General features: G+C 52.1%; 3 protein-coding genes across 9 annotated transcripts in view; 2 read left to right on the top strand and 1 right to left on the bottom strand.

Annotated features, from left to right (window-relative positions):
- SMPD4 (sphingomyelin phosphodiesterase 4) overlaps positions 1-6,298 on the top strand; it is a 28,752-nt gene extending 22,454 nt beyond the window's left edge. For 2 of the 3 annotated variants that reach the window (XM_081966392.1, XM_081966391.1), the window contains 4 exons: positions 1,362-1,595; positions 1,973-2,104; positions 5,356-5,484; positions 5,812-6,298. In XM_081966392.1, the coding sequence (XP_081822518.1) occupies positions 1,362-1,595; positions 1,973-2,104; positions 5,356-5,484; positions 5,812-6,132 (816 nt within the window). In that variant the 3' untranslated portion in view covers positions 6,133-6,298. Of the gene's footprint in view, positions 1-1,361; positions 1,596-1,972; positions 2,105-5,225; positions 5,485-5,811 lie in introns of those variants that run through there. The other variant, XM_081966393.1, reaches the window with a different exon arrangement.
- A 1,513-nt stretch (positions 6,299-7,811) lies between these two features.
- LOC309398901 (coiled-coil domain-containing protein 74B-like) lies at positions 7,812-14,193 on the top strand. Of its 2 annotated transcripts, none has more exons than XR_014176462.1 (8): positions 7,812-8,150; positions 8,236-8,280; positions 8,373-8,471; positions 8,920-9,049; positions 11,691-11,907; positions 11,992-12,074; positions 12,294-13,070; positions 13,703-13,798. XR_014176462.1 is itself a non-coding variant. In XM_081966191.1 (8 exons), exons 1-8 carry the CDS (start codon positions 7,901-7,903, stop codon positions 13,839-13,841), a joined length of 1,014 nt encoding a protein of 337 aa, XP_081822317.1. In that variant the 5' UTR covers positions 7,815-7,900; the 3' UTR covers positions 13,842-14,193. The 2 variants fall into 2 exon arrangements, 1 of the variants encoding a protein (XP_081822317.1); XM_081966191.1 differs by having other exon boundaries at positions 7,815-8,150; positions 13,020-13,070; positions 13,703-14,193.
- The window catches only part of MED15 (mediator complex subunit 15), a 50,011-nt gene continuing 39,205 nt past the window's right edge, over positions 14,160-24,965 (bottom strand). For 2 of the 4 annotated variants that reach the window (XM_081966176.1, XM_081966177.1), the window contains exons 9-18: positions 23,207-23,326; positions 21,092-21,234; positions 20,875-21,002; positions 19,997-20,131; positions 18,403-18,466; positions 17,537-17,603; positions 16,929-17,089; positions 16,006-16,172; positions 15,737-15,835; positions 14,160-14,898 (exon numbers count right to left, since the gene is read on the bottom strand). In XM_081966176.1, the coding sequence (XP_081822302.1) occupies positions 14,762-14,898; positions 15,737-15,835; positions 16,006-16,172; positions 16,929-17,089; positions 17,537-17,603; positions 18,403-18,466; positions 19,997-20,131; positions 20,875-21,002; positions 21,092-21,234; positions 23,207-23,326 (1,221 nt within the window). In that variant the 3' untranslated portion in view covers positions 14,160-14,761. The remainder of the gene's footprint in view (positions 14,899-15,736; positions 15,836-16,005; positions 16,173-16,928; positions 17,090-17,536; positions 17,604-18,402; positions 18,467-19,996; positions 20,132-20,874; positions 21,003-21,091; positions 21,235-23,206; positions 23,327-24,965) is intronic. The other 2 variants (XM_081966178.1, XM_081966179.1) reach the window with 2 other exon arrangements.

Below are 24,965 nucleotides of genomic sequence, written 5' to 3'. Positions count from 1 at the left end.
TATGGGTTACTGCCAACATCCTAGGGATCAACCAAGGACCTTCTTAAAATATAAGATGTTCCTAGTAGCAGAGTTTTTGCAGTTGTGCTGGTGTTATTGCAGGAAGCTGCAATTTGTTTATGTGTTTTGTAAAATTTTTGGACATGGTTCCAAGTGCCCTGATGACAATGGGGTTAATTGCTTCATCCATCCATAGCCGTGTCGTTTCGATGGCCAGGTCGCAGTATTTTGTGATTTTTTTCTAGTTCTTTTTCTTCGACTCTGCATCTCCTGGTACAGCAATATGAATAAACTGTATGCTTTGGCCCTCTACAACCGTGACATCTGATGTGTTGTGTTCCAAATTTTCTTTGTGCTCCCATGACCTTTTGGATACAGGTAGGGCGTATTTTTTACATAATGACCAGTGGATTAATTTAGCTCGGTCGTGTCTAGCTTTGTACTCAGTTTTGCTGCATTTACATATTAAATGTGAAAAAGTTTTGACTTTGTTGTTGCAAAGTTATTATTATTGTTGTTGTTATTATTATGTGGTTAATCTTTGGTGAGATTCACAGCCTTTGGAGCTGGTTGGCAGCTCAACAGCTCGAGTCCTAACCAAGGACCTAGGAACTGTTAAGGTAACGTCGGAGGGTGTAAGTTGTTCCAAGTAGGGTGGTTTTTTGTAGAGTCAGAATGTTCAAGTCCAATAAATTTAGAATTTCCAAATAGCGAGGAAGCCCTTTAGGTATTGCTCCAAGGGCTCCAATTACAATTGGGACAACACACGATTTCTTTTTCCACAGTCACTCAACCTCAATTTGCAAGTCCCGGTACTTTGTGATTTTCTCTTGCTGTTTATCTTCTATTTGTGCATCACCAGGTATTGCAATGTCACTGAACCATACTTTTTTTCCCAACTATTGTTATGTCAGGTGTGTTGTAGGCCAAGTGGCTGTCAGTCTGGATTCTGAAGTCCCCCAAGATCTTTTTCATTTTCTAGAACCTTCTCAACCTGATGTTCCCAGTGGTTTTTTTTTTGTTTTTCAAAATTATTATTATTGTTGTTGTTGTTATTATTATTATTATTTGATACCTAGGATGCTGGCAGCAACTTATATCAACCATTAGCACCAGTCAGTGGTATTTGTGATGCATTTTTGAATGTTCAGTTGGCTGCGTTTCCTGTTTAATGAATAAAGTATATATAATAATAATAATAATAATAATAATAATAATAATAATAATAATAATAATAATAATAATAATAGGTGCAGACATACAGAAATCAGTCGCATCCTGGTTTCCTCCCTATCCGAAGGGGGTTCCTTGCTCTTTGCTTGTCTTCTGAGCTACCCTGACTCTGGCGTTCTCCTGTCCAGGTGCTGCGCCTGGCTCAGCTGATCGGCCAGGCGCAGCAATCGGCCAGGTCCCTCTCGGACCGTTCAGCGGAGGCCGGCCCCGGCCACTCCTTCCTCTCCTGGTTCTGGTTTGGCTCGAGTGACTTGAACGGCTCCTACCTGGGGAACGACATGGACGAAATGGGGCAAGAGAGTATACGAAAAACGGACGAATACTTGGAGAAAGCCCTGGAATATTTATGTCAGATATTTCGGGTAGGAATCAGCGTTCTTTAGGCTCTTTCCTAAAGATCCCCCGTCTGCTTCGCCTCCCTGAGCTCCTGGGCCTTCCTTGGTCTGTCCTGGGAGGGGGAGGGCTGCCCCCTCTCTGCGGGTGAGGGGCTGCTAAAGCATCCCAGCAGAGTGAAGCCTCCCTTGGGCTGCTCTTTGTTTTCCTTGCAGCTTTTTCAGTTTAATTAACAAGGGATTTTGAGAAGGGACTCCATTAAAGCTCCATCCTTCTGAGGTGGGTAAAATGAGGAGCCAGGTGTGAGAACAATGACATCTTGCGTTCAGAGGCCTCCCACATTTGCTCGTGTAACAATGCAATTCACGTGTAATAGATCGGGGTGTCCTCTTTTGGTTATTGCCAGTTGAACGAAGCCCAGCTGAGCCAGCTGATCCTGAACAGGGGAGGGGCTCCAGAGGAGAACGGGAAGAAGTTGCTGCCAGACTGCATTGAGGATGAAGATGGGCTAACGCTCACACCTCTTGGGAGATACCAGGTAGGCCAATGACCTGCTCAGGAAGTTGCGCAAAGCAGCGGTGCATGTAAGAATGTAAGCAGGGCTCTGATAGGTTGACCCTGGCACATTCGGTCCAGCAGGCTGTTCTCCCAGTGGTCCATCACCTGCAGAGGGATCGACAGCCTTACCAGGTAGACCAGGCAGAAAAAACCACCAGGTTCGTTAATTCTACTTGATTGTAAGGTTACATTAACAGAACGTTGCAAGTGAGAAAGTGCAGTTCCCCTCCCCCCCCCTCCTCTGTTTGATCTGTCCTGCTTCTTCCAGGATTCCCTGTCATTGGTTGACCTCTGGGAAGGGAACCCGTTTCTCCCCTTTATCCACACCATGTACACCTCCACCATCTCTCCTCTCATTCGACTCAAAAGCCCAAATGCCACAGCCTTTTCTCCCAGGGAAGCCGCTCCACCTCTTGGCCTCCTTAGTTCTGCTCCACTTGGCCTTCTCTAGCTCTACCAGATCCCCTTCTGAGGTGCGGCAACCACAACCGCACACACCGTTGCAGGGATCCATGCGAGGGCATTGTGAGGCTGGCCTCTCCGTTAGCAGCCCTGCTCCTTCTCCCTCCCATGCGGGGGTTGGGGGTCTTTTTCTGACAGCAGATGCCCCCTGAATCAGCACCTTCATTGAAGGGTTTCCCGTTGCTCTGAGATCTCATCGCTCGCTCCGAGCTGTGATCCCATCGGTTTGGATGACTAGCTGGGGTTTTGGGTGCATGAACCGCTTTACACTTGTCTATGTTGACTTCCACTTTCCAACATGCAGAGATCCCGCTAAAGCTCTTCATGGTCCTTTATCGTCTTTACCACCCCAAACAATTTAGCTTCATCAGCAAACTTGGCCTAATAATGTGTGAATAGGTTAAAAGAGGCCATTCAGAATGTCCCTTTGTCCTTCTCGGTTTGCTAGTCACCAGCTACTTGCTTACCTGCCCTTACCTTCCATGGCTGTTGAGCTTCCTGGGGGGTCTTTGATGAGAATCTTTTTTAAGGGCTTTTTGAAAATTTCAGTCCGTGATGCCTAGTAGCTCATCACCCTTATCCACATGTTTTCTGATACCCTCAGAAACTCCTAGTAGTTTAGTTAGACAGTGAAGGTATTCTTCAGCAAGGTCCACAAATGGAATGTGGCCAGGGTGGTCCTAGGCGGCATTAACAGGGATGGAATCAAGATCATGTGAAGTGTTCGTACCGGTTTATCAGGCCTTGGTAAGGCCACACTTGGATACGGCATCCAGTTTTGGTCACCACAATATAAAAAAGATGCTAAGACTCTGGAAAGAATGCAGAGAAGAGCAACAAAGAAGGCTAAAGCACAGGAAGAACAGTTGCAGGAATTGGCTACGTATGGTCTAGTAGTGAAAAGAAGGACTAGGGGTGACAGGTTGTACTGTTCGATATTTGAGGGGATGCCCGAAAGAAAAGGGGGTCAGTCTATTTTCTAAAGCACCAGAAGGCAGGACAAGAAACCATCTGTGCTAAGGAGGAATTTCCCGACAGTGAGAGCCAGTGGAGCAGGCATTGCCTTCAGAAGTTGTGGGTGCTCAATCCCTGGGGCAGTCATTTGTCTGAAACGGGGTAGGATCTCCTGCTTGGAGCTTGGAACTAAAAGACCTCCAAGGTCCCTTTTCCAACTTGACTCTTCTGTATTTAGTAATGATATTGATTATAGCAATTTCTCTTATGTTCTTGGAAGAGATTTTAAGCAAGCAGGCCTAAAAATGTTTGTGTCTCCCCATAAGCCAATTCTTAAACATTCGAGTCCTTTTCTGGTCTTCAGTTGCAGAGGCAGGTTGTGCATGGTGGTTAGGAAGTGCACAATCGTGGCTTTCAACCGCTTAATAACTCTCAGTGGATGCCATCAGAGCCTCGTGAGGTGTTGATATTCAGTTTGTCACTGAAGCCAAGCACGTTTCCTCTTGTTGCCCTCTGCGGCTCAGTTGCTCCGATTCCATCCCTGAGGGAGTCACGTTTCCTTTGTTCCAAAATGTTTTATGTGCCTGGTAAAATTAATACGTTTATTAGTAACTATGTAGATGGTTTGTTGCGTTGAAAGGGCTCAAGAACAAACTTAAGGAGAAAACAACATACATTTTGACATCGCATGGGAAACAAATTATTCAGAAAATAGTGTTTTCCAGCATGTCAGGCAGAAATTTGTCTACCACCAGAACTACCAGGATCCCAAAATCAGATGAGAGAATGCTTGAATATACTTGATTTAAACATTCTGGTTGAGACATAAATAAAGATTTGTCTCAAATCAGTGTACAATCCACACACTCTACCTCTGATGGCAAACCTATAGCACACATGTCCAAAGTGGCACACGGAGCCATGTTGCCTGGCACGTGTGGCATTGCCCACTCCTCTTCCGGGTTTCTAGTGTACCCACGCATGTGACGATCAGCTGACCTCCATGTGGGTGGCAGTGCTGGAAGCCAGGAGAGCTGGTCCTCCATTTTCCACTTCCGGCCAGCTGATCGTTGCACGCGCCAGAAATTGGAAGACTGGCTGGCCGGCGCTAATGCACATGCTGGAAACTGGAAGTTCATTTTCCGGTGCAAGCATGTCCCCTGGGCAGCTCCTCTCCCGGGTTGCGGCCTAGACGAGTGCGCATCTCCCTTTTCAGCACTTGGTGCCAAAAAGCTTTGCCGTCATTGATCTATACAATAATCAGAGCTCAGTAACATCTTGGGACCAAATATTTTCACAGTTCTGCTGCTACAGACATCTGTGCACACCTGAAACACCGTTGAAGGGTGAGGAAAGCAGGGAATAGTTTAAAACAAAATCCCTCTGAATTGCGGAGAGCAATTCCTTTGCTGGAAGAGAAGATCTAGGTGGGCCCAAAGGAAGGATCATTGACAGTAACTATTAACTATAAAGCAACCTCAAATCTCCAAAATAGCTGGAAGCCAGGAGAGCTGGTCCTCCATTTTCCACTTCCGGCCAGCTGATCGTTGCATGCGCCAGAAAATGCCATTTGATGTAGGGCTATTTTGGAGATTTGAGGTTGCTTTATAGGAAGGTTTGTCATTCTTTAAAAAAATAATTTCACGGGAAAACTTGTCTGAGGAAGATGTGATTAATTTACACAGTTGTCAAGCTCAGCTGGGAGGCCGAGTGGCAGCAGCACTCCCACAGGTTCTCTCTGAGATGGACGATGGGTCCCCAACAGCTGTCTTTGTGACTCGGTCTCAAGATCCAGGGTTTTCCTTCTCGCACTAGATCATCAACGGCCTGCGCAAGTTCCAGATAGAGTACCAGGGCGATCCAGAGCTTCAGCCAATCAGAAGTTACGAAAGCACCACCCTGGTCCGGCTGCTTTTCCGTCTGTCTTTGGCCATTAATGAACGCGTAAGTGGACCTCCCAGGCCATCGAGCGGCCCTTCTTCCCTTTGCCTTTGCATTCCACGCACCTCCAGACTGGCCTCTTCCCAACCACCAGGGTCGATATAGCGGAGTAGATCTACGTGAGGCTGGCATCTCATTGTGAGGACTAGAAGCCCTTGGCGTGTTGGACAAGGCCATGGGGGACTCTTTTGGCTAAGGGGTTTGCTGTGGCAGCAAATTCTGTAATCAGCCATCCCTGAGCGAGGGGGTTGTCTGCCCATTTGGCTTTTGCACTAAGGGTTCGATCTCATTTCCCCCATCTTGATTTGATTTCATCTTGGTCCCTTTCAGTTTGGAAGTCAGATGGAGAGGCTCTGTGCCAGAGAAGATTTCCTTGGCGGTTTCTGCCGCTATCATCTTACCAACCCGTCTCTGGTGGCCAATTCCCAGCGCAGTACATGCACCAAGTGGCATTCGGGGCGGATTCAGCAGCCGAGAGTCAGCTTGAGGTTTCTGGCCAGCTACAGGACTCTCTTCTCCATCCTGATAGTTTACTTCATGGCCTCCTGGTTCTGCCTTGGGCCAGCGGCCTGCACCTTCCTCCTCCTCTTGCTGTACCTTTTCTTTGCCTGCGTGATGACTGTCTTGACTGAGAGAAGGCAGTTCCATTGACAGCAGAAGTTGCCCAAGTTAGCCCCGTCTTCAGCTGGGGGTAGACTCTCCTGGGGGCTGAAGGTCTTTTAAATCACTCACCCGCAGAGGGTGTAATTCTGTGCCTGGTCAGCTGTTGCAGTGTATACATTCTATTTTGATAAAAGCTTTTTTTTAAATAAGAAAACACCGTGATCTTGGAAGACTCCTGGTGGCATGGGGAAGTCAAAAGAAGCAGGGGCCCTGAGCCTCCGTGGTGTCCCCAGTGTGGCAGGGCTGCTTGGGCTGTGCCAGCTTCTGCAGCCGGGCCCCCCTCCAGTGCCCACGGCAGCCAGCTGTTGTGTCCGTGTCCTCACAGCCTTGCAGCTCAGCAGGCGTCATTTTGCCCTTTGAGGACCCCTTCACTTGCACAAGGGGTGCTGTGGCTGGCAGTAGAAGCATGGGGGTACTTTGCTGAATGGGGTGGGGTCCGGCTGTCGGCTGTCCCAACGTGGTCAGTTAGGAAAGATCGTAGGCCCATAAGACGTGAAGCTGGATTTGAGGTTTCCATGCCCCCCTCCACCCCCCACCCCCATCGAGAAGCTTACAGTTAGCGGCTAACAGATTGTTTTGGGAAACAGTCCCTTGTCCTGGCAGCTGCCAGTGCTTCTCATGAGACAGCCTGAGGCTTGATTTCATTTCTTCCTGGTATCTCCTGGCAACCCTCGCTCTCATACACCCAATGCCCTCCGCCCCCTTTCAAGGGCAGGCTGCCAACAGCAGCAAACACCATGTAGTGAGGTGTAACGGCACCCTCGTTCCTCATAAGGGGCTGAACGAAGAGAAAATAGTGACTGAAAAAGTGGCAAACCGTGGTGATCATGAAGAAGGATGTTTTTTTACATAAATTCTAGGCTTCTGTTTGTAGAACAAGCATAGAAACACAAGACTATTTTTTAAAAGTCTTTAAGGCCAGCGGGCAGGGTGTGGCAACAGCATTCATCACCACATACCCAGAGAAATGAAGGCTTGATTGCCTGGTGAGGCTAAGGGGAGGAACAGGTCTCAAGTAATTCTACCTGGAGCAGGTCATCCAAAGAGCTAAGCAGGAGGGGCCAGGGAGGCTCCGCAGAAGCAACCAATTGCAAGCCTTGGAGAGAGGCAACTGCGGAGTTGGCCTTCACCTGTCCGTGCCTGGCCACAAATCTCCATGAAGGTGGGCTGGTCCAGCCATGAAAGGAGGTTGCAGTTGAACGTCTGCCTGCAAGAGGCCAAGAAGGAGCAGCGTCTCAGGACAATGGAGCTGCCCTTCCCTGGGAGGACAACCTGAGCCAGGGCTGGACCCTGAGGCCCTCTGGGCAGCCCTTTTCAGCTTCGAGGGCTCTGCCCAAGACCCCCTTGACCAGGGCTGCACCCGGGCAGGGAGTCCTGCCAGAGGTTTTGGGAGCAGGGAAAGGCCAGCGGGGGGGCCAGGAGTCTTGGCCCAATTGGCAGAGGGGGAAGAGGCTCTTTGGGGGGGGGCGCTCTCTTCCCCAGCCTCCGCGGGCCGCCCAGAGCAGAGGACAGGCGCCCGAGAGTCCCGGGGCCAATGATCCTCCTCCCGGGGACGGCGGGGCGCCGGACTCCCCTGCTGGGCGAGGCGGTTCCGAGGCCGGCAGCGGCTGGGAGGCCCCGCCCCTCCCCGCAGACCCCCGCGCGCGCCCCCGGTCTCCTTGGCGACGGGGACGCGGCGGCGGTCGGGCGAGGCAGCGAGCAAGGCTCGAGCGGCGCCTGTGGGCTTCGCGCGATGCGCCCCGGGCGGTGGTAGCGCATGCAGGGCTCGGGCTTCCCGCCGCTCGGCCACCTGCCGCACTGGCCGCGCGCGGGGCAGGCGGAGCGGCCCGGCCGGCCCTTCGCGCCCGGTGGCCCCGGCCCGACCGACGCCCCGTCGCCGCACACGCCGCCCTCGAGGCGGGCGGGCCCCGAGCTGGAGCGCAGCCTGCAGTTCCTGCAGCAGCAACACGGCGAGACGCTCCGGCAGCTGCACCAGGAGATCGAGCGGCTGAAGCGGCGCAACCAGGGTGCGGGAGGGGGGAGAGGGGGGAGGGGAGGGGCTGCCCTGGCCCCGCCCCCGCCCTGACCCCGCCCCCGCCTCTCTCCCTGCAGATCTGCAGTACCGGCTCATCATGCAGCCGCTACTCCAGCAGGCAGGTAGGCGGGCGGCAGGGCGGCAGGGCGGGCGTCCGGGGTCCGGGGCCGGCAGGGCGTTGCGGAGCTTCCCTCGCCTCTCCCGCTCTCGCCAGGCTTCCTCTCCGCGGACAGCGAAGGCGCCTCTGCTGGCAGGGCCAAGGCGAAGCAGGCCGGCGGCGGCGGCCGCAGGGAGTCGGAGGGGCGGCTGGAAGGTAGGCGCGGCGGTTACCCGGGAGGGGCCCGTTTAGTCGGGGGCGGCCGGCAGGTGAGCCGGGAAGTAGCTGACCCCCTCGGAGCAGTCCCGGGAGGCCGGCCGATCCTCTGCCGGGGGCGCCCGCGGCTCAGGCTGCTCCCTCCCTGGCTGGTCGCTCAGCCGGACGCCGCGGAACAGCCTCGCCTCCGATGGGGCTGCCCACCTCTCGGCCTTCCTCAGGAGGTGCCGCCCTGGAGCTCGGGTCCGTCGGATGCCGGGGCCTGCCCGGAGCACGGCCGGCCTTCGCGCCCGGAGCTGGGCCGCTCGGAGTCCGCAGGGGGCTTGGTGCCTTCGGCCTGCCGGTCCCGCCGGAGACCGCAGGGGGCTTGGTGCGGGACGGCCTCGGCCGGCGCCCCTGGCCGGCTTTGCGAGCGGCCGCCACGGCGTCTCGTCCTCTTCTTTTGCAGATGCGGAGCCGAAGGGCGGCGAGGACGAGGCTCCGGCCGAAGAGGAGGATGCCCCGGAGGAGAGCCCCGAGTGGGAGAGGGACGCCGAAGGACTCACGGCGGAGCCCCAGGAGGCGGCAGCCCCGGCCAGGTGGGAGAGCCGGCCCAGCCGCCGCATCGCTCCGGGCCCCGTGAGCAGCGGAAGGGGGGGGAGGCTCGGGTCGCCGGCCAGGAGCCCTTGAGACCCCCGCGACCCTTCCTGGCACCAGGGAAGGGGCCCCGCTGCCCGCCTGGAGCCTTGGGGGCGGCTTTGCACTGAGCCGGATGGGCGTCTGGTTCTTCTGGCTTTGTCCGTGTGAACCGAGGCTTCTGTGCCAGCCTCCACTAGGCTGCTGGCCGGGAGATGCAGCCGAGAGCGGCCCCGCAGAAAAGGAGCTCCGGCGGCTTTCGGCTCTAGGGGAGGGGGAGGAGGCAGTGGCCGGCTGGGAACTCCAGGCGGGACTTTTTCTTTATGCCTTTTTTGATTGTGAAAAAAAGAGAGAAATACGCACAATATTAGAAAGAAGAAACAAAGAGAAAAGCATCTATTCCCGTATCTATTCAGTGAATGGAAGTCATCGTTCATCATAATCATCCATAGCTAATCCAACACATTCAGAAATCACCAATAACATCAACTCTGCAGACTGTTAAGTTAGCTGGAGCAACATACAAGGCTTGAATGAAAAGGATTGCCTCTACTGCCATTATTAGCTTAATCAGGAATATTTGAATAGTAAAAAGGAAAATTAGCTTTTTTCCTTGCATTTAGTTCTCTATATACCTCCGTTCACTACACATTTCTGCCCTTGATGGTCATGTTTTTTAAAAGCATCCCAAAGGAACTCCAGCCTTTGTTTCTTCAATCAGCCTCTGTTTGTTCTCTCAAGTCCGGAAAGGTTTCCTTCCCTTTTGAGATCAGCTGGAAGTCTTGTGGTGTCACTTCTGAGCTGTGTGGTGGATGGAGGAATCCTTCGAGATGCAAATTTGTGTCTGGGGTGGCTCACCAAGCGTGAAGCATTCTGTGGCATAAAATTTTCCTTTGCAAACGCTGTTTAACCATTATTTCAAAGTTTTGAGCCCCAGAGTTTACACCCCTGAGCTGATAGAGGTGTCAGATTCAGGGAATGTATGTGATCAACACCACCTGTCTTCTCAAAAGTATATAATTCTGATTTCCCCCCCCCCCTTACATGAAGCTTCGTGATGAAATTCCATGGACTTGCATTTTGTTTGTGGGTCCTAACAATGATCCTTTGTTTTGTTAGCTGTTACGATGCTATGAAGAATTTCCTCACCTTCATTTTTATAATGTGACAGTTGCTCACTTCAAGCTTTCGTTTCTGTCATCTACATGTGAGCAATTCAAATGCACAAACCTCCCCAATACGGAAGAACATTAGTAACGTAACCTGTAAATTCCCATAAAATCCCAAGCTTGAGAGCAGATTCCTGTTGAATGATTTTCTGAATTAGTTCATTACCTTTTCTCATGTGGAACTGATAAGGTGCTGTCAGAGATGATCTACTTCCTTCTTTTTCAAGCCCGTATATCCAGCTTTACTGCTTTGGATCAGAGGGGAAGAGGATTCATGTCCTGCATTCAGGTCTGTGACAACTCCACGGCCATCTCGCCAGAATGACAATTCGCTGCATGACAAGAGTTACACTAATATCAAAGAACTGATGGAATAGAACCATTAAAGAAAGGAGGCAAAAGGAGGGACAGAATGAAATGGGAATGGCAAAAATTAAAATATTTTAAATTTATTTTACATAATTAAATTGTTAAAAATATCCTGCAGCAAGTTTTCCCAAGGCAAATTGGCCATGGTAAGTTGGCTGTGGCAAATTGTCCCATTCCCCCTGCATCCAGTGATGAATTTTAGCTGGAAGAGCTCCGACATCCAATTCTGGCACAATGCTTAAACTCACTGCAGGCTTCCATTCCAAAGATTGGAGCAACCATTCTTTTCTCCCAACAAGGGAAGAATTGCCTGGAGATAAGCCTTGCTTTATATATTGAGTAAAATGCATGGAATATTACACAGAAATGGAGTAACTACAGGATAAAAAGGATTGAATTCCATGGATTTCTGACAACTTGAAAAATTGCTTTTTTATGTGAACACGATGGAGCTAAACAAGATACCTTTTGTCCAAGTAGACATCAACTTTCTACTAAAGTCTTTGCTACTTTTTCCACTGTCCAGACAAAATAGGAATTCTCATTTTTTATTTCATTCAACCATTAAAACCGCCATATCTCCCTCAGACACTTCTGAAGAGTAATTGTAGGTTGCCAAGGGATTTAATTGACACTTGATTATGCTTTTTGAAGGATGAAATGATGCATGTTCCAATCAAAGTGCCCGGAGATGCTGTAATGGCTAATGTGGGGCAAGCATTTGTCCTTTGCAGCAGAAAATCCCCCAATGTCTTCTATCTAGATCATTCGTATTGGTTACCTAAATTTGATTAGATTTTTAATTTGAGCCCTCTTTTCTGGTAATGCAAGAAAACTGAAATAATTGTACTCATTTTAAGCTTCTGTTTTTTTGTATTGTGGGGATGTTATTAACATTTAGTTTCCATTGTTTCGACACATATTGCTGTTCTGCTGTTCACATTTGTAAAGACTTGAGCTTTTTGTGAGAAAGGAAGTCTACCTTTTGGAGTCCTGACTTTGAGTGCCCCCTGGAGGCTGTGTTGGACACTTGCCAGAGCTAATCCTGCCCTATCTGTCATTGCAGAGACGCTGCTGTCTGCGACCGGAGGACGTCACCAATGTCTGTGCTTCATCTGCCAGCAAGCCAGAGCAGGGTTGGAGACGTGAAAATCCCCTCTGCGTCCTCCAACCCCTTCTTGGTGAACGTACTGCCTTCCTACATGCGGAAGCCCCCCAGCCTGGAGGAATGTGAGGTGGTGATTCGCCAGCTGTGGAATATTAATCACATGCAGATGCAAGAGGTGAGGCCTTTGCTCACTGGTGCGGCCAGAGATGCGCTGGGCAGGAGGGCCCCGCGAGAGCCATTTCCTCTTTTCTTCCTGCAGCTGATGTACTTGAGATCATGCCTGGATGATATACACAAGACCAAAAGAATTCCTGAAGATTACATGTTAGCTGGTCAACTTGGGTAAGCGGACTTCGGAGACGAAGGTTGAAGGGTCCAGCGCACACCCTTTTCTGGCCCCAAGGGAGAGCCTGAAGTCAGCCTTGTGCAGCTACTCCCGGGGGGCTGATTAGTGAATGTCAATTGCCTTCTCAAGTTTTAGAAAACACTCCTCCTCCGACACAAGTCTCGGATCCTAAGGAGACCCCTGTGGTCTCTCACTGGCCAGAGGTTTTTTCCCAGGGTCCTGAATTCGGCACTGAAGGAAACGGGATCTCTTCTCAAGCAAGAAGGCAGATGCCGCATCTACTTGCCCTGTAACTGATTCTGCTCTGCTTCACAGTCCCAGAGAACCGACCTGACTGAGAAAGGCCTTGGCAGATGGACTGGCCAATTCAACCTTCCCTGGTCCTAGTCCAGGGAAATCCACGGCCAAGGAGAGGCTGGAACTGGATCCGCCGCTCTCGTCCAGCCTCTTCACCACTGTTCATCCTGCCTGGCCCTTGTATTGGGGGCTGAGCAGACTAGAGACCCCTTGGGAGCTCCAATGGTTAGGGCTAGGGATCCCCCTGGATCATGCTGGCTCTCTTGCGGTAATTTCCATTGGCCTTTGGAAAAATACGGCCACTGAATTCTCTTCGTGGGAGTTCTTTGTTGAGATCAGGATGAAGAGTCAAAGATTGGGCTCTGCCCACTTTAATGCCAAGTTCAGGGAAGGGCACACACACACAACACATGGGCTTCTTTGGGAAGTACACTCAATGATTGTTAGCTATTCTTGTTAGATAGTTGAGGGAAGAAGATGCCTCCCCCCAGCCCACCTGAGCCTCCCATGGTCTCTTTTGCTGGCTCTTTGGACAAGAGCCAAGGCCGACCACGGGCCCCATTCAGCTAGCTGGATGGAACTCTCTGCTAAGCGGCCAGGCAAGAGGTCTCTCTTTGGGAACTAATCCGAGCCCTTTCATTTAGGAGCCAGGAGAACACCAAGTTGCCCAGAGTGAGGAACGCCCCAAGGAAATGGTAAGCAGCCCCCTTTTAATAGCCCCCCTTTATTAGGGTTATGGTTAAAATTCTCCACTGCAGGCTGAAATATCTCAATTCAGCAACCAAAATACTTCCAATTCTGGTCTTGTAGAAAAATACCAAACGTAAGCAATTAAGATAATAGAAAAACATCCAAATCTGTTTTGATTACAACTGGGCAAGACGAGACACACTGCTTTACTTTCTGCCTCTTAGGAATATTAATTCGGAACTTAAAAAAAACTTCAGACCTTAAAGTAATGGAGAAAATTAGAAACGGAGCTGGGTTGCTTGTTTGGAAGTGTGTACCTGTAGGCTTAGTCTGCACAGCTGAAAGCAGCTTTTGACCAAGTCTCTCTCTTTCCTGGCCCAATCAGCATGTTTTAAAACATGTTAATGCTGACATCAACCCAGTATTCTTGATGCAACCCCAATACAATACCAATATCGTTGTATTTAAGTACAATGGCAATAAAGATTATACCTACATAATAAAAATGTATTTTTGAGCATTTTCCCTTTGTTGGCTGAGAGAGGCCAAGAGAATAGCTGCTTTTGCTTGAAAATGAGTCCTTTACAAGCCCTTGAAGTCTCCTCTCAGCCATCAACAGGCCCACTTTGTTTTCCAGCCGGATCCTGACCCCGCTGCCTGCTGCCGAAAGAGCTGTGCTGCCCGCCCTGAAGCAGACGCTGGGGAACGCTTTTGCCGAGAGGCAGAAGCGGGCACAAGCCGTTCAGAGGAACAGGCTGCACAGGACCGCCTTGTAGCCAGGAGACTCCCCACAGCCGCCTCTGCAGCCGGCTGTCTTCGGGAGCCCCACACGGAGCCCCTCGGCTGCTTCCGAGGCCTTTTCCCCTCACCTGATTTTTGTTAGACTTTGTATGTACACCGACTTTCATGCTCGCTGCACTACAGATAGCCACAGCTCTAGTGCTTAATTGCTAAGGCTGCTTTTCCTTCCAAAGAAAGCGGTCTCCTCCGGCTTCAGTAGCACAATTGGAGGCCCAGCACAGGCGAGCCTGCTTAGATCAAAGGGATTTGTGAAGATGTAAACGTGGGTTGGCAAAAAAAGGCTGGGTGTTAAATACTGTAACAATAGATTTATTACAATAAAACAAATGCAATGATTTGTGTCTGAAAGATTGCGCCTGTTGTACTACAATTAATCAGCATCTTGCAAAGTAATTCCTTGAAAATCTTCAACATGACAGAGTGCTCAGAGACTGACAGAAGGGGCAGCATCCCAGAGGCTGTCTTAGCAAAGCCAACGTTCGGAAAGGAGGACAATCCCATTCCTGAAGCTGAAATGCCAAGAGACGTCAGCTGGAGTGCTGAAAGCAGGCTCTGCCTGAACTGGCGCTCCCGATCCTTGGCAGAGCCCTGCCAGCCCCCACTTGATGCCTTGGGAGAAGCGGAGCGCGGTGGCTCCTCCTGCTGACCGGGGGGGGCGGGGCGGGGGGCAGGGCTGACACTGGACCAGCTGTCCATCTTTCCACGAGGGACCGAATTGGCTTTCCCAAGCTCTTCTTGACAAAAGGCCTTTTTAACCCTGCCCTGAAAACTGGAAATTCCCATGGACATCCAGAGTCTGGCCAGCCGCCAAAGGTAGAAGCAGCGCAAGCAGGAATGCCAGGTCCAAGCCCACAAAGGCTCTTGCTTCTGGTGCCCGGCTGGCGAGACTGGCTGGTCAAGCGGCAGATAAGCAGGCCTGCCGGATGCTCTGGGCCCAGGTGTTGAGAAGGGCGGTGACAGAGTGCTTGTCCGGCAGCTGCAACAATTTGGACATCATGTAGCGATACACCGACTGCAGGAAAGGGTTTGCTTCTGCAAAGGGAGACAAGAAGAAATAATAATTTAATAATAATTTTATTTGATTAGCCGCAACCCTCTCCCGAAGGACTCGGGGCGGCGTACAATCAAACGGATAAAAAATACACATAAGACAAACATATATACAAAAGAACAAAGACATATACATATGTGCATGGAGGAGGATTGACTTAAGTGAAAGACAATTAAAAATACAATTTAAAATCCCCTAATAAAATTACCAAATTAAAAAACCCATCAGGAGCGTTACGAAGTTATGGTCGAGCCAGGCCAGCTATTTGGAAAAGGTGGGTCTTGAGCTTGACACGGAAGGAGCGGAGGTCAGTAGTAGTCCTAATATCCGGGGGGAGGTCATTCCACAGGGCTGGGCCCGCCACAGAGAAGGCTCTGCTCCTAGGCGCCGCCCCATGGCACTGTCTGGTAGACGGCACCTGGAGAAGTCCCTCTCTGTGCGAGCGGATGGGTCGTAGGGACCAGGGGGCTGGACTAGAAGACCTCCAAGGTCCCAGCTCCATTCCATTCCAATCCCTACTCCTATTAAGAAGCACAACAACTGTGTGCGTTGCAGTGCCCTGAATAATCAGGGGTGGAAACTCAGAAAGGCTGTTCTTCCTTCTTTAAAAACGAAGCATTAATCTGTGGAAGCAATTTCTTCGCCCAACCTGCTCTCTGCCCCACTCAGATTCCTCCTCCCCTCCTGCCTCGTATGGATTCTGAAAGGTCTTTGGCTCAGCAATGTGATTCCAAGATTTTCCCCCACCAGCTTAGGGTGTAGCCAGAACGGGGCTTCGAAGCACAAAACCAGCCGGAGGGCCAGCCGCCAACGCCCTACCGTATTGATGAGGGTTGTCAATCCAGAGGGGGCTCTGGTCCGGGTAGTCGGCTGGGACACTGAGCTGCAGCGGGGGGACGCTTGGAAGGTTCTTGTCATCTGAAATCAGAGGTGCCACGTGTGGTTTTTTGGGGGGGAAAGCTTTTTTGCACATCAACCCTCCTTTCTTACTCCACTGTCCCCAAGTCGTCCCCTGCAACCTCAGCTGCCGCCTCTCAGAGGGTCAGACCCTGCAGTGGGCCCACCCCACAGCTGCCTCTGCCACTCACCTATCTTGCATATGAGGTGGACTGTGCCATTGTTGCTGCAGTGGGCGGGATCCAGGTTCACAAGGAACTTGGGGTTTAGTCTTGCCACCTCCCCTTGCAGAACGTTTGGGATGCTCTGCCTCTCGTCGTCTTCGTACTTCCGCTTCCGAGGGGAAGGCACCGGAGTCCTGGGCAAAGAGAGGCCCAACCCAATGTTTATGGCTGCATCCGGATGTACAGCTAGTCCTTGACTTGCAACAGTTCAGGAGGGCCCAGATTGTGGGGGACAATATGCTGACTGGGTAAACCTTCGAGGGCCGAGAGAGGCTATCAAGCCCCCTGAAGTGGCAGAGAGGCCGAAGGGCTCTTGCTGACCTTTCAAAGTTACAATAGCACTGAAAAAAGGTGACTTGTGACCGCTTTTACAACTTGCAGCACTCGCAGCATCACCACAATCATGTGATCAAAATCTGGCCGCTTGGTGACTGGCTCACATTTATGACGGTCACAGTGTGCCAGGGTCCCGTGATCCCATTTTGCGACCTTCCAGCAATCAAAGTCAATGGGGAACCCAGATTCACTTAACATCCGACTATGTTAATAACTTAGCTACTGCAATGATTCACTCAACAACTGTGGCTAGAAAGGTCATAAAATGGAACAAAACTCACTTAACAGCTGTCTCACCTAGCAATGGGAATTTTGTGCTCAATCGTGGTTGTAAGTCAAGGACTATCTGTAAATGTAAAAAGCAAACTTGATTTTTATTTTCCTTATTTTTAACGAAGGGCCGCCAAGTCCCGGGAGCTGAACAGGACACGTTTTTAGGTCACGTTTATGCAAAACGTGGCAAATTCCGAAGGATTCCCAAAGGCCTTTCCCGAAACCTTCCCTCCGCTGGCATTTGCTCGCTTTGCCCCAAAGGGTTGGAAAAGGAGACCTACGTGATTGGGGGCCCATGGATGGCGGTCACAGCTGGCATGAAGGTTCGATACAGGGAATGATTGAAGACTGGTGAGCGGATGTTGGCAAGGACAGCGTCCAGCAACGGTTGGCACAAATACTGCTGCTTTGTGGGAGGCACTGCAGGGGGAGGAGGGGTGGGCTGGCATACAACAGAGACACCAATTACCTGCACAGAAACCTTTGCTCTACCTGCTCAGGTCCTACACTTGGCAAAAGGGCAAAAGGAAAATGGCAACTGAAAAGCCAAACCTGTTTCTTGACCCTCTTACTAGAAAGATTAAAGTTCTGATCCTCTCTGGTCTTTCCCACCCACATCAACACAAGAGAGAGGAGCTGGGATCAGAAGGGGAATCTGTCCAATCAGGTGGTTTTCCACCGGCTGCCTCAGCCCCAACCTTCCCTCCTCTGCTTGGCTCCGGGCTGACCGATCCTTCCCCGCACCCCACTGTCTCCTGCACCATCAATTTGGACTCTGCACAGCCACCATGTTGTCACCTGCAACTTCAGGGCCTGACCGAGAGGAATGGAGAGGCTGCCATCTTATGCAATATTAGAAAGAGGAGGAAATTCTCCTCACTTCACTTACCACGGCCATGTCGTTCTTGAGCTTCTCCAGAGCAATTTCACATTTCTGCAAGGTTTTCAGAGGACATCTAAGTAGGAAAGAAGGGACTCTCAGACTTCCCTCTTGGGGAAAAGGAGGCCGCACAGGCTCACACATTCCCCGAATCTGCTTGGCCAAGGCCACAACCAGGATGTTTGGCTGGCTGGGGAAGTGAATGTGGCCCCCATTTTAAAGTAGGATAAAATGTGAATTAAAATGTAAAAGTAAGACGTGGCAGAGGGAGAGATAAAAACCTGCTTGTAAGACATGTACAAAAAGAGGAAAATGTCAAAAGCCCTAAACTTCAGAGCCCAGTAAAAGTTCCAGTAAAAGTTCTTATGTCAAAAGCCCCAAAACCACAGAGTTCAGCTAAAGTTCGTACAGAGACACGTAGTCAGTACCTATGGCCCAGGACAAGTAAGGAGAAGTAAGACAATATCTACTTATAAGGCTTCTTTCCTCAAGGTAACCAGTAAGAAATGAGTTAAGTGTTTCCATGTTACGCTGCTTTTGAGAATGTATAAGAATTGTCTTCTTCGATGACAAGCGTTGTTCAGAACTTGCAATCCTAGCCTTTGACTAGTTTTCTGAACCTGGCTGCTAATAAACTTCTCCTTGATCCCGAGACGTCTAAGCCCTGTCATTTTCTGCAACCGTTTCTCATGGGGCTGAGAAGAACGAAAGCTGCAATGGGGCTGCCAGTCACTGAGAACACCTGACCGGTCGTAGCCATGAGGGGCAGGTGGAAAGCCGGGCAGCACAGCAGAGCTCCTGTGCTCCGTTGCAAGGGAGGATCCCCACGGCAGCAGAGACTCACAGAGGGAAATGTGCAACCGCCAATAATTTACCGCTTCTTAGGATCCGTCAGAATGTCCAGCAGGCTCTTCATCTTGCTCAGGTCCTTCTTCCTGTCTGAATGGGAAAAGGCAAGAATGCCCAAACTGTCAGAAGAAAACAACGGGGACCTTGACTATTGAGTACCAGAGGTGGGATTCAGCAGGTTCTGACCAGCTCTGGAGAACCAGTAGCGGAAATTTTGAGTAGTTCGGAGAACCAGTAAATACCACCTCTGGCTGCCCCCCCCCCCATCTATTCTCTGCCTCCCGAGTCCCAGCTGATTGGGAGGAAGTGGGGATTTTGCAGTAACCTTCTCTTGCCACGTCCACCAAGCCACGCCCACAGAACCGGTGGTAAAAAAATGTTGAATCCGGCCACTGCCTTGCAGAAAGAAAACGTAGAACCGTTGCCCCAAACACAACAGGGTCAGAAAAAACAGCAGCCAAAACACAATCCCATCATCGAAGGCCTGGCTTCAAAGAGAGAACCCACCAGCTCCAGCACCACAAACGTCCAGAGCTTCACTGGGACTGAGGAGATCTCCCTTGCGGCCGGCCAAGATGGTGAAGAAGGCAAATTTAATATCCACGTTTGCGAGGGAACAACTGCAAGAGGGCTGTTGTAATAAAATTGTAAAAGATTGTGACAAAGAAAAAGGGACAAGGGGGTGGCTGAACAGCAGTCCACAGCAGCTGAGGTGAAGCAGCTTCCAGGTCAGAAAAAGCAAGCTAGACAGCTGCCTAATTTATGACTCTTCCGGTGGCAGGTGGCAGAAAAGGGGGCCCCCAGCTCCCTGCCATGCAGAGGCCAAGACGGCTGCAAGAGGCGGATGGCTCCTTCATGGGACCTCGTGCACGTTCATCTCTGCAGGTCTCCAAGTAACTACAGTCCAGCTGCTTCCTCTTCACCCCCCAAGCTGAACAATAGGAGACGGCTGAATGCAGGCCTGATTCTGCAAGATCCCCGAGTAAGGATCTGTGGCCTCCGACCACCAATAGATGCTCTCAATAGACCCAGGGACCCGTTGGGACTTTTCCAGTATTTCTGTGGCTATAAATGGACAGGGATTTTGGGATTTGCACATTTAGCAAACAAGGAAAAAAATGCATGTTTTAGATTCAGGTCTGACGAAGTTACATTTAAAATGACAAAATTTATAAAGTCTAAATTTGAGACTTTGGCAAAGCAAAATGACAAAGTGAATAAAATTATTGATAATGCTAAGCCACGTGAATGACAGGATGAACTTTTTAGAAAATAGTGGAAACCACTTCTGCACTTTTCGCTTGAAACTGAAATAAATAAAACTTTAATTTTGGGATTTGATTATTAAAACTGTTTACAGATTACAGAAATACTGTGTACTACTGAATTTTAAAACAAAAGGTTACTGCTTTTTAAAATTTTAACTGTATTGAAGAAAGTCAGAACTTATTCTATTTTCTTTTCTTTATTCTTTGCACTCTCCATTTTCTTCCTTTCATTTTTTTTTCTTTTGTAGAAATTCAATAAAGTGTGTATATGTGAAGAGAAGGGGGAGGGAGGGAGGGAGGGAGGGAGAGAAAGTTCACACAACACAAATCCAAACAAAAAAAGGACTCAGACCTTCATTTTTGTCAATCTTGTTGATCATCCTGCGCAGAGGCTCGATGTATTTGGAGAGCTGCTTCAGCTTCTCCAAGTACTGCTGCTCCTCAGACTGGCTGGAGCTGGCTGGGCTCATGACAGAGCCGGGGTTGCCTTGGGGGACAAAAAGCAGCATGATCAAGGGGGGGGGGGGGGTTGGCTTAGCACAGCTCCCCCCCCCTTAGCCTCAGGTGTTGAGGATTCAGGAGCAGGAGGAAGGGGCTGACCTCATCCTGAAAGAGCCGCGCTTGCAGGCCAGGGCTCCCCATCACACAATGCCCAAGGAGAGGCACCCGGTAGAGAACTAAAGTGAGCCTCATTTGCTTTCAGTCGAAGTAAGGTATTAAATAAGATTAGTCTCCTGCCACTAGGTAACACTTTCCTCCCTGTGCCACGTCCAAGGACAGAAGCAACCTAGAACTAAGGAGAAATTTCCTTAACAGCAAGAACAATTAATCAGTGGAATTAATCTCCGGAATGGGAGAGGGCAGGGATGGTTAACCTTTTCAGCACATGCCTGCACTCACCAGAACCCGGAGGAGAGCAGCCGGACGGTGCGCATGCACGCAGAGGAACCCCGAAGAGCCGCTGGAGGTGGCGCACGTGCCCACAGAGAGGGCTCTCTGTGCTACCTCTGGCACATGTGCCGTATGTTCGCCATCACAGATATGGGGTGACCCCCCCCCGCCCCCTCCAACTCGTCCTTCTGTTATTCAACTCCCAAAGTCACGGGGCTCCTTCTCTGGGCTGGCCAGGTGAAAACATAACCAAAGGCCCCCCTGCCAAGAAACCTCCTCCTGGAGGAATCCTCCGTGGAAAGTCTTGCTTCAGAAGGAGCCTCAAGCGATGGACGTTACCTGGGGTGTTGAGCGGCCCTGGAGATGGGACGCTGAAGTTCTGTGGTGTGCGGGCAGCTGCCGGGCTCTGGGAAGGCTGTGGAGACGGACTGGGCAGGAAGCTGCTGGGAGATGGGGCTGGGCCAGAACTGGAAGAGGAGGAGGAAGAGGAAGGTTCACGCCCAGAGCAGAGACAGGCCAGCGGCTGCTGCTTTCCTCAAGAGAGAGCGGCCCTCACCTGACGTTGGAGTTGGGCTGGGAGTTGGGCTGCCCAGACTGAGGAGAAGGCTGTGGCTGAGGCGGGGGAGGCATTGGCTGGGGTGTCTGGGCCTGCTGGACGGGAGACGGAGAAGACATCATGCTGATACTGCTCTGGCTGACCTGGAAGAGAAATTCCGTCTCTGGCAAGAGAGGCCTGGGCAGGGCAGGCAGCCTTTGAGTCCCACGCGCAGACCACCGGGGGGGGGGGGGTCTAAGGAGCCCCTTTTTACTTTGGGTCTTTGTGGCAGAGATCCACAGGCAGGGGCCACCTCAGCAGAGCCCCAACTTTACCTCAGCTGCAGAAAAGCTGAAAATCCTCGCAGAGGGAGGAAGTTGGTCAATGTATGTCTCCTATGATCCCCCTTGCACTTCCCGGGCTCTCCCAGTAATTAACCCAAGGAGGACTGGGAGAAACTGGCATCAGAAAATGGGCAGCCTTCAGTCAGCTGACTGACCTGCCAATTCACAAACTGCCATTCATCGAGTGCAGAATTAGCCTCCGCCGAAGGGTCCCAAATCCTGCCCCCTTTTTAAAGGTCCCCTCATAATCCACGACTGAAGAAGGTTAATTGACAACTAAAGGGGCCTCCGGGACAAGACCAGCCAGCCAGAGAAAGCCCACCAACCCCTCTTTCTACCAGAAGCGGCCGGCCAGGGCTCAGCTCTCCACTAATCAAGAGCCTCCAGCCTGGACTTACAAAACTTGCCAATCTTAACCCTCCTCTCTCAGGAAAGTGACCCAGGACTTGGCGGCAGATTGTTTTGAGCGCAAAGTATGTTCCAATGAGAAGCTTCCTCGTTGAGGCCTCCCGGCTGCCTTTACGGGAAGCAACTTTCATGAGCAAAAGCCAAGGAGCCGCCCCTGAAGAGACCCGTCCTCCATCCTCACCACGCAACAACGCCGGGAGTCGGGAGCTGCTCCGGGGAGGGAAAACTCTCAAAGAGGAGGAGAGAAGGGGATTTACTGCAGCTTCTTCTCAGCCCAGAAGGACAGAAAGCGCACTTGCCAGAGGAGGCATGGAGGGCCGGCCAGGCAGAACATTCGGCAGGTAGAGCCGATGGGGGGCCCCAGCGCCTGCCAAGAGAGCCAGAGGAAGAGAAATGCCACGGGGGGAGCCACTGTCAACCAGGAGTCTCTTCTTGCCGCACAGAGCCCTGGCTGACACACGGGGTCTGCGTGGAGACAGGGACTCAACGCATCTGTTTCAGGTTGATCCACTGCCAGGTAAGTCAAATGCCAGATTTAGTCTGCATTTGCAGACTAAAAACGGCTTTCAAGGCCTGTCTCCATCTTGCCAGCAAAAGAGGACTAAGCCTGAAGGTGAGCTCCCCTCCCTAGCCTTGTACCGCCTTGGGGCCACTTTCACCACCTGTCTGGGGCTCTGAAGCTTAATCTCCGCCTGGTAGAATGGGAAAAACCAGAGGAAGGGAGAAGCGCTGCTGCTGGGGGAGGGGGGGGTGCAAGGGCAGACCAGCCAGATCTAGCCAACGAGGTAACTGGTCGCAACCTGATGGCTACCCGAGTGAGGGCGGAGGGAGGGGCCAGGGTCTCGGCACTGGCACGATAAGAAGGCAGGAGAAGCAGAAGGGGGGAGGGGGGTCAATGAAGGCAGCCTGGGGAAGCCCCCCCAAGGGCTCTGGGGAGAAACGGGCCCAGAAACAGCCCAATTGACAAAGTCCTTCCCGGCTTTCTGGTGGCCTCATTCGCAGGAGACCCAGGAGGGAGGAGACAGAGGAGAGGAAGCCAAGTCGGAAGCTGCTCTTGGCTGATCCTCCTGGGGCCTCCCCCCCACCCCCACCCCCCCAGAGATCAGCTACAGCTTCTGCCAAGATCTCAACTGTACAGCAGAAAGTCTGCCAAAAGGATGAAAACCTGAGAAAATTACTTTTTTAGCTCTAGGAGCCTGAAATGTGCAAAATTCTCTTGTTTTCATCTGGAAACAAGTCGGCTCCGGGCGGCACCTGCCCTCAGTCTGATGTGCTCCCCCCCCCCCCCCCGAGTGCAGGCCGAGGGTGGGAGTTGGCCAATGGCAGCCAATCAGCCCTCGCACAAACCCCCAAGCCACAACCCACAACCCGCTCCACCAAGTACCTGAGGCATTTGTGGTCCACCCAAAGGCATGGTGCTGGGAGGCGTGGCAGAGACAGCGGTGGTGGGCGGGAACCGTGGTCTTATTGGCATCCCACCTCGGGCCATACTTGCGGTGATCATCTTGGGAGGACAGAGGGACAGACAAAAGTAATCGCAACACGAGAAATGCAGCACATTGGCAGGATAAGCAGCACATGCAGCCTCTGGGGAGCTGGAAGCCAAGCGCACTCGTCCCAGGAAGGGCCCTGGCAGCAACCGGCCTATGGAAGCAGCCTCCTCCGGCTATGGCTAATGCAGTGGGAGGGGGGCAGCTGCAATCCTGTTGCAGGAGAGGGGTACACCACTGCCCAGGTGGGACGGGCAGGGGGTTCACATCTAGTGGAAGCCTGGGGGCCATTGCGTTTGCCTCCTTCTAGAAAGGGGTCACAGGCCTGGAGTGGGGCACAAGCTGGGGTTGGATGGGCGTCCCCCACAGCTCAGTCGCTCCCTGTGGCCGGATCAGTGCCTGACGGGCACTCAACTAAGCAAGCCCAAAGGCACGGGGGGGTCGGCACCAATTGGCCGGCCTCTTTGGGGAGCCTCTGCAGGGGCCACAGCACCCATTTCGGGAGGTCGGGGCTGGCAGCAGCCACTGCAGAACAGGCGCATGCAGGCGTCACAGCCGAAGGGGAAAGGGGCATCCAACGAGGGGGTCACGGTTAGTTCATGGCAACAAGGAAGCTCCGTTCCCAGCCTGCGCTGGGAGGAGCCGCTCAGCAGCAGCCCTGGGCAGGAGACAGGGAGCGCATGCACACAGGCAGCCTCCACCGCATGCAGGGGAAGGCCAGGAGGAGGAGAAGCACAACCGCAACCAACAAGCAGCAACACCACTTCCCAAGCAAAGGCGGAGGGAGGGGGAGGGGGGGAGACAAGGGGGACAGTGGCAGGTAGACTCCCTCCAGGCATCCCTCCACATTTGGAGCCACCCGGGAGGCTAGCAATGCTGAGAACGCCGTGGCTCAACCAAGTGGACCGCCTCAGCCTTGCCTCCTGCCACACCGCCAAAGGGAAGCCAGCAGGAGCCAGAAGGGAGGCCTGACCCTGAGCACCACCACCACCACCGTCAGCACCACCAGCAGCCCCCGCGAGCAGCAGCCTCCCCCAAGCCGGAGGCTCTGGCAAGGCAGCAGCCCCACAGCTTCCACGGAGGGAGGCAAGCCCTCAAGTCTGCCCTCAAGCATCCGTGGCGCATGAGCCGCAATGGGGGCTGCTCAATGCCAGGCCAGGCAGAGCCAGGGGGCCTTGGCCCTCCAGCCGGGCTCAGGGGAGGGGAGGCCTGCGCTTCTTCCTTGCAGAGGAACGAGGGGCTCAGATGCTGCCTCTGAGCAGGGAAGCTGAGGGACGCAGGCCCTACTTCAGGCCCCTCCCCAATGGACCAGCCAACCGGACTGAAAGAGCAGGAGAGACGATGCCCGGAGCGTGTTGGGCAGGGCCTCTCCAGCTCTTCTGTAAGGCAGGCAGGGCTTTCAGGGCTGCTTCTCCCCAGGTGCCCCTTCCTGGCTTCAGCCACCAGGTGTGCGCAGGGCCAGGAGCCCATCACCGGCCTCGCCTCAAGCGGCTCTTCTCTGCCCCACAGATCCCACATAGGCACGTAGTAAGAATCACCTCTGGGGAGGTGTGGAATTATCGAAAGGGAGACGGGCCAAAGTTGCAAAGACACATCATCCCCTAGGAAAGAGACTGACGCTCCACAGCCGCCCCCGGTTGCTTTGGAAGGAGA

This window comes from Natrix helvetica, assembly GCF_964273705.1.
Source record: "Natrix helvetica genome assembly, chromosome: 14".
Classification (NCBI taxonomy): domain Eukaryota; kingdom Metazoa; phylum Chordata; class Lepidosauria; order Squamata; family Natricidae; genus Natrix; species Natrix helvetica.
Note: the sequence above shows the minus strand (reverse complement) of the source record. Positions and strands in the feature narration are given on the sequence as shown.

What these genes read in the sequence shown, in the direction of transcription:
- LOC309398901 (XM_081966191.1), top strand. Translation starts at nt 7,901, where the DNA reads ATGCAGGGCTCGGGCTTCCCGCCGCTCGGCCACCTGCCGCACTGGCCG. An exon ending in GTCGGAGGGGCGGCTGGAAG is followed by an intron (nt 8,472 to 8,919) that starts GTAGGCGCGGCG and finishes CTTCTTTTGCAG; the next exon opens with ATGCGGAGCCGAAGGGCGGC. An exon ending in AGGAACGCCCCAAGGAAATG is followed by an intron (nt 13,071 to 13,702) that starts GTAAGCAGCCCC and finishes TTTGTTTTCCAG; the next exon opens with CCGGATCCTGACCCCGCTGC.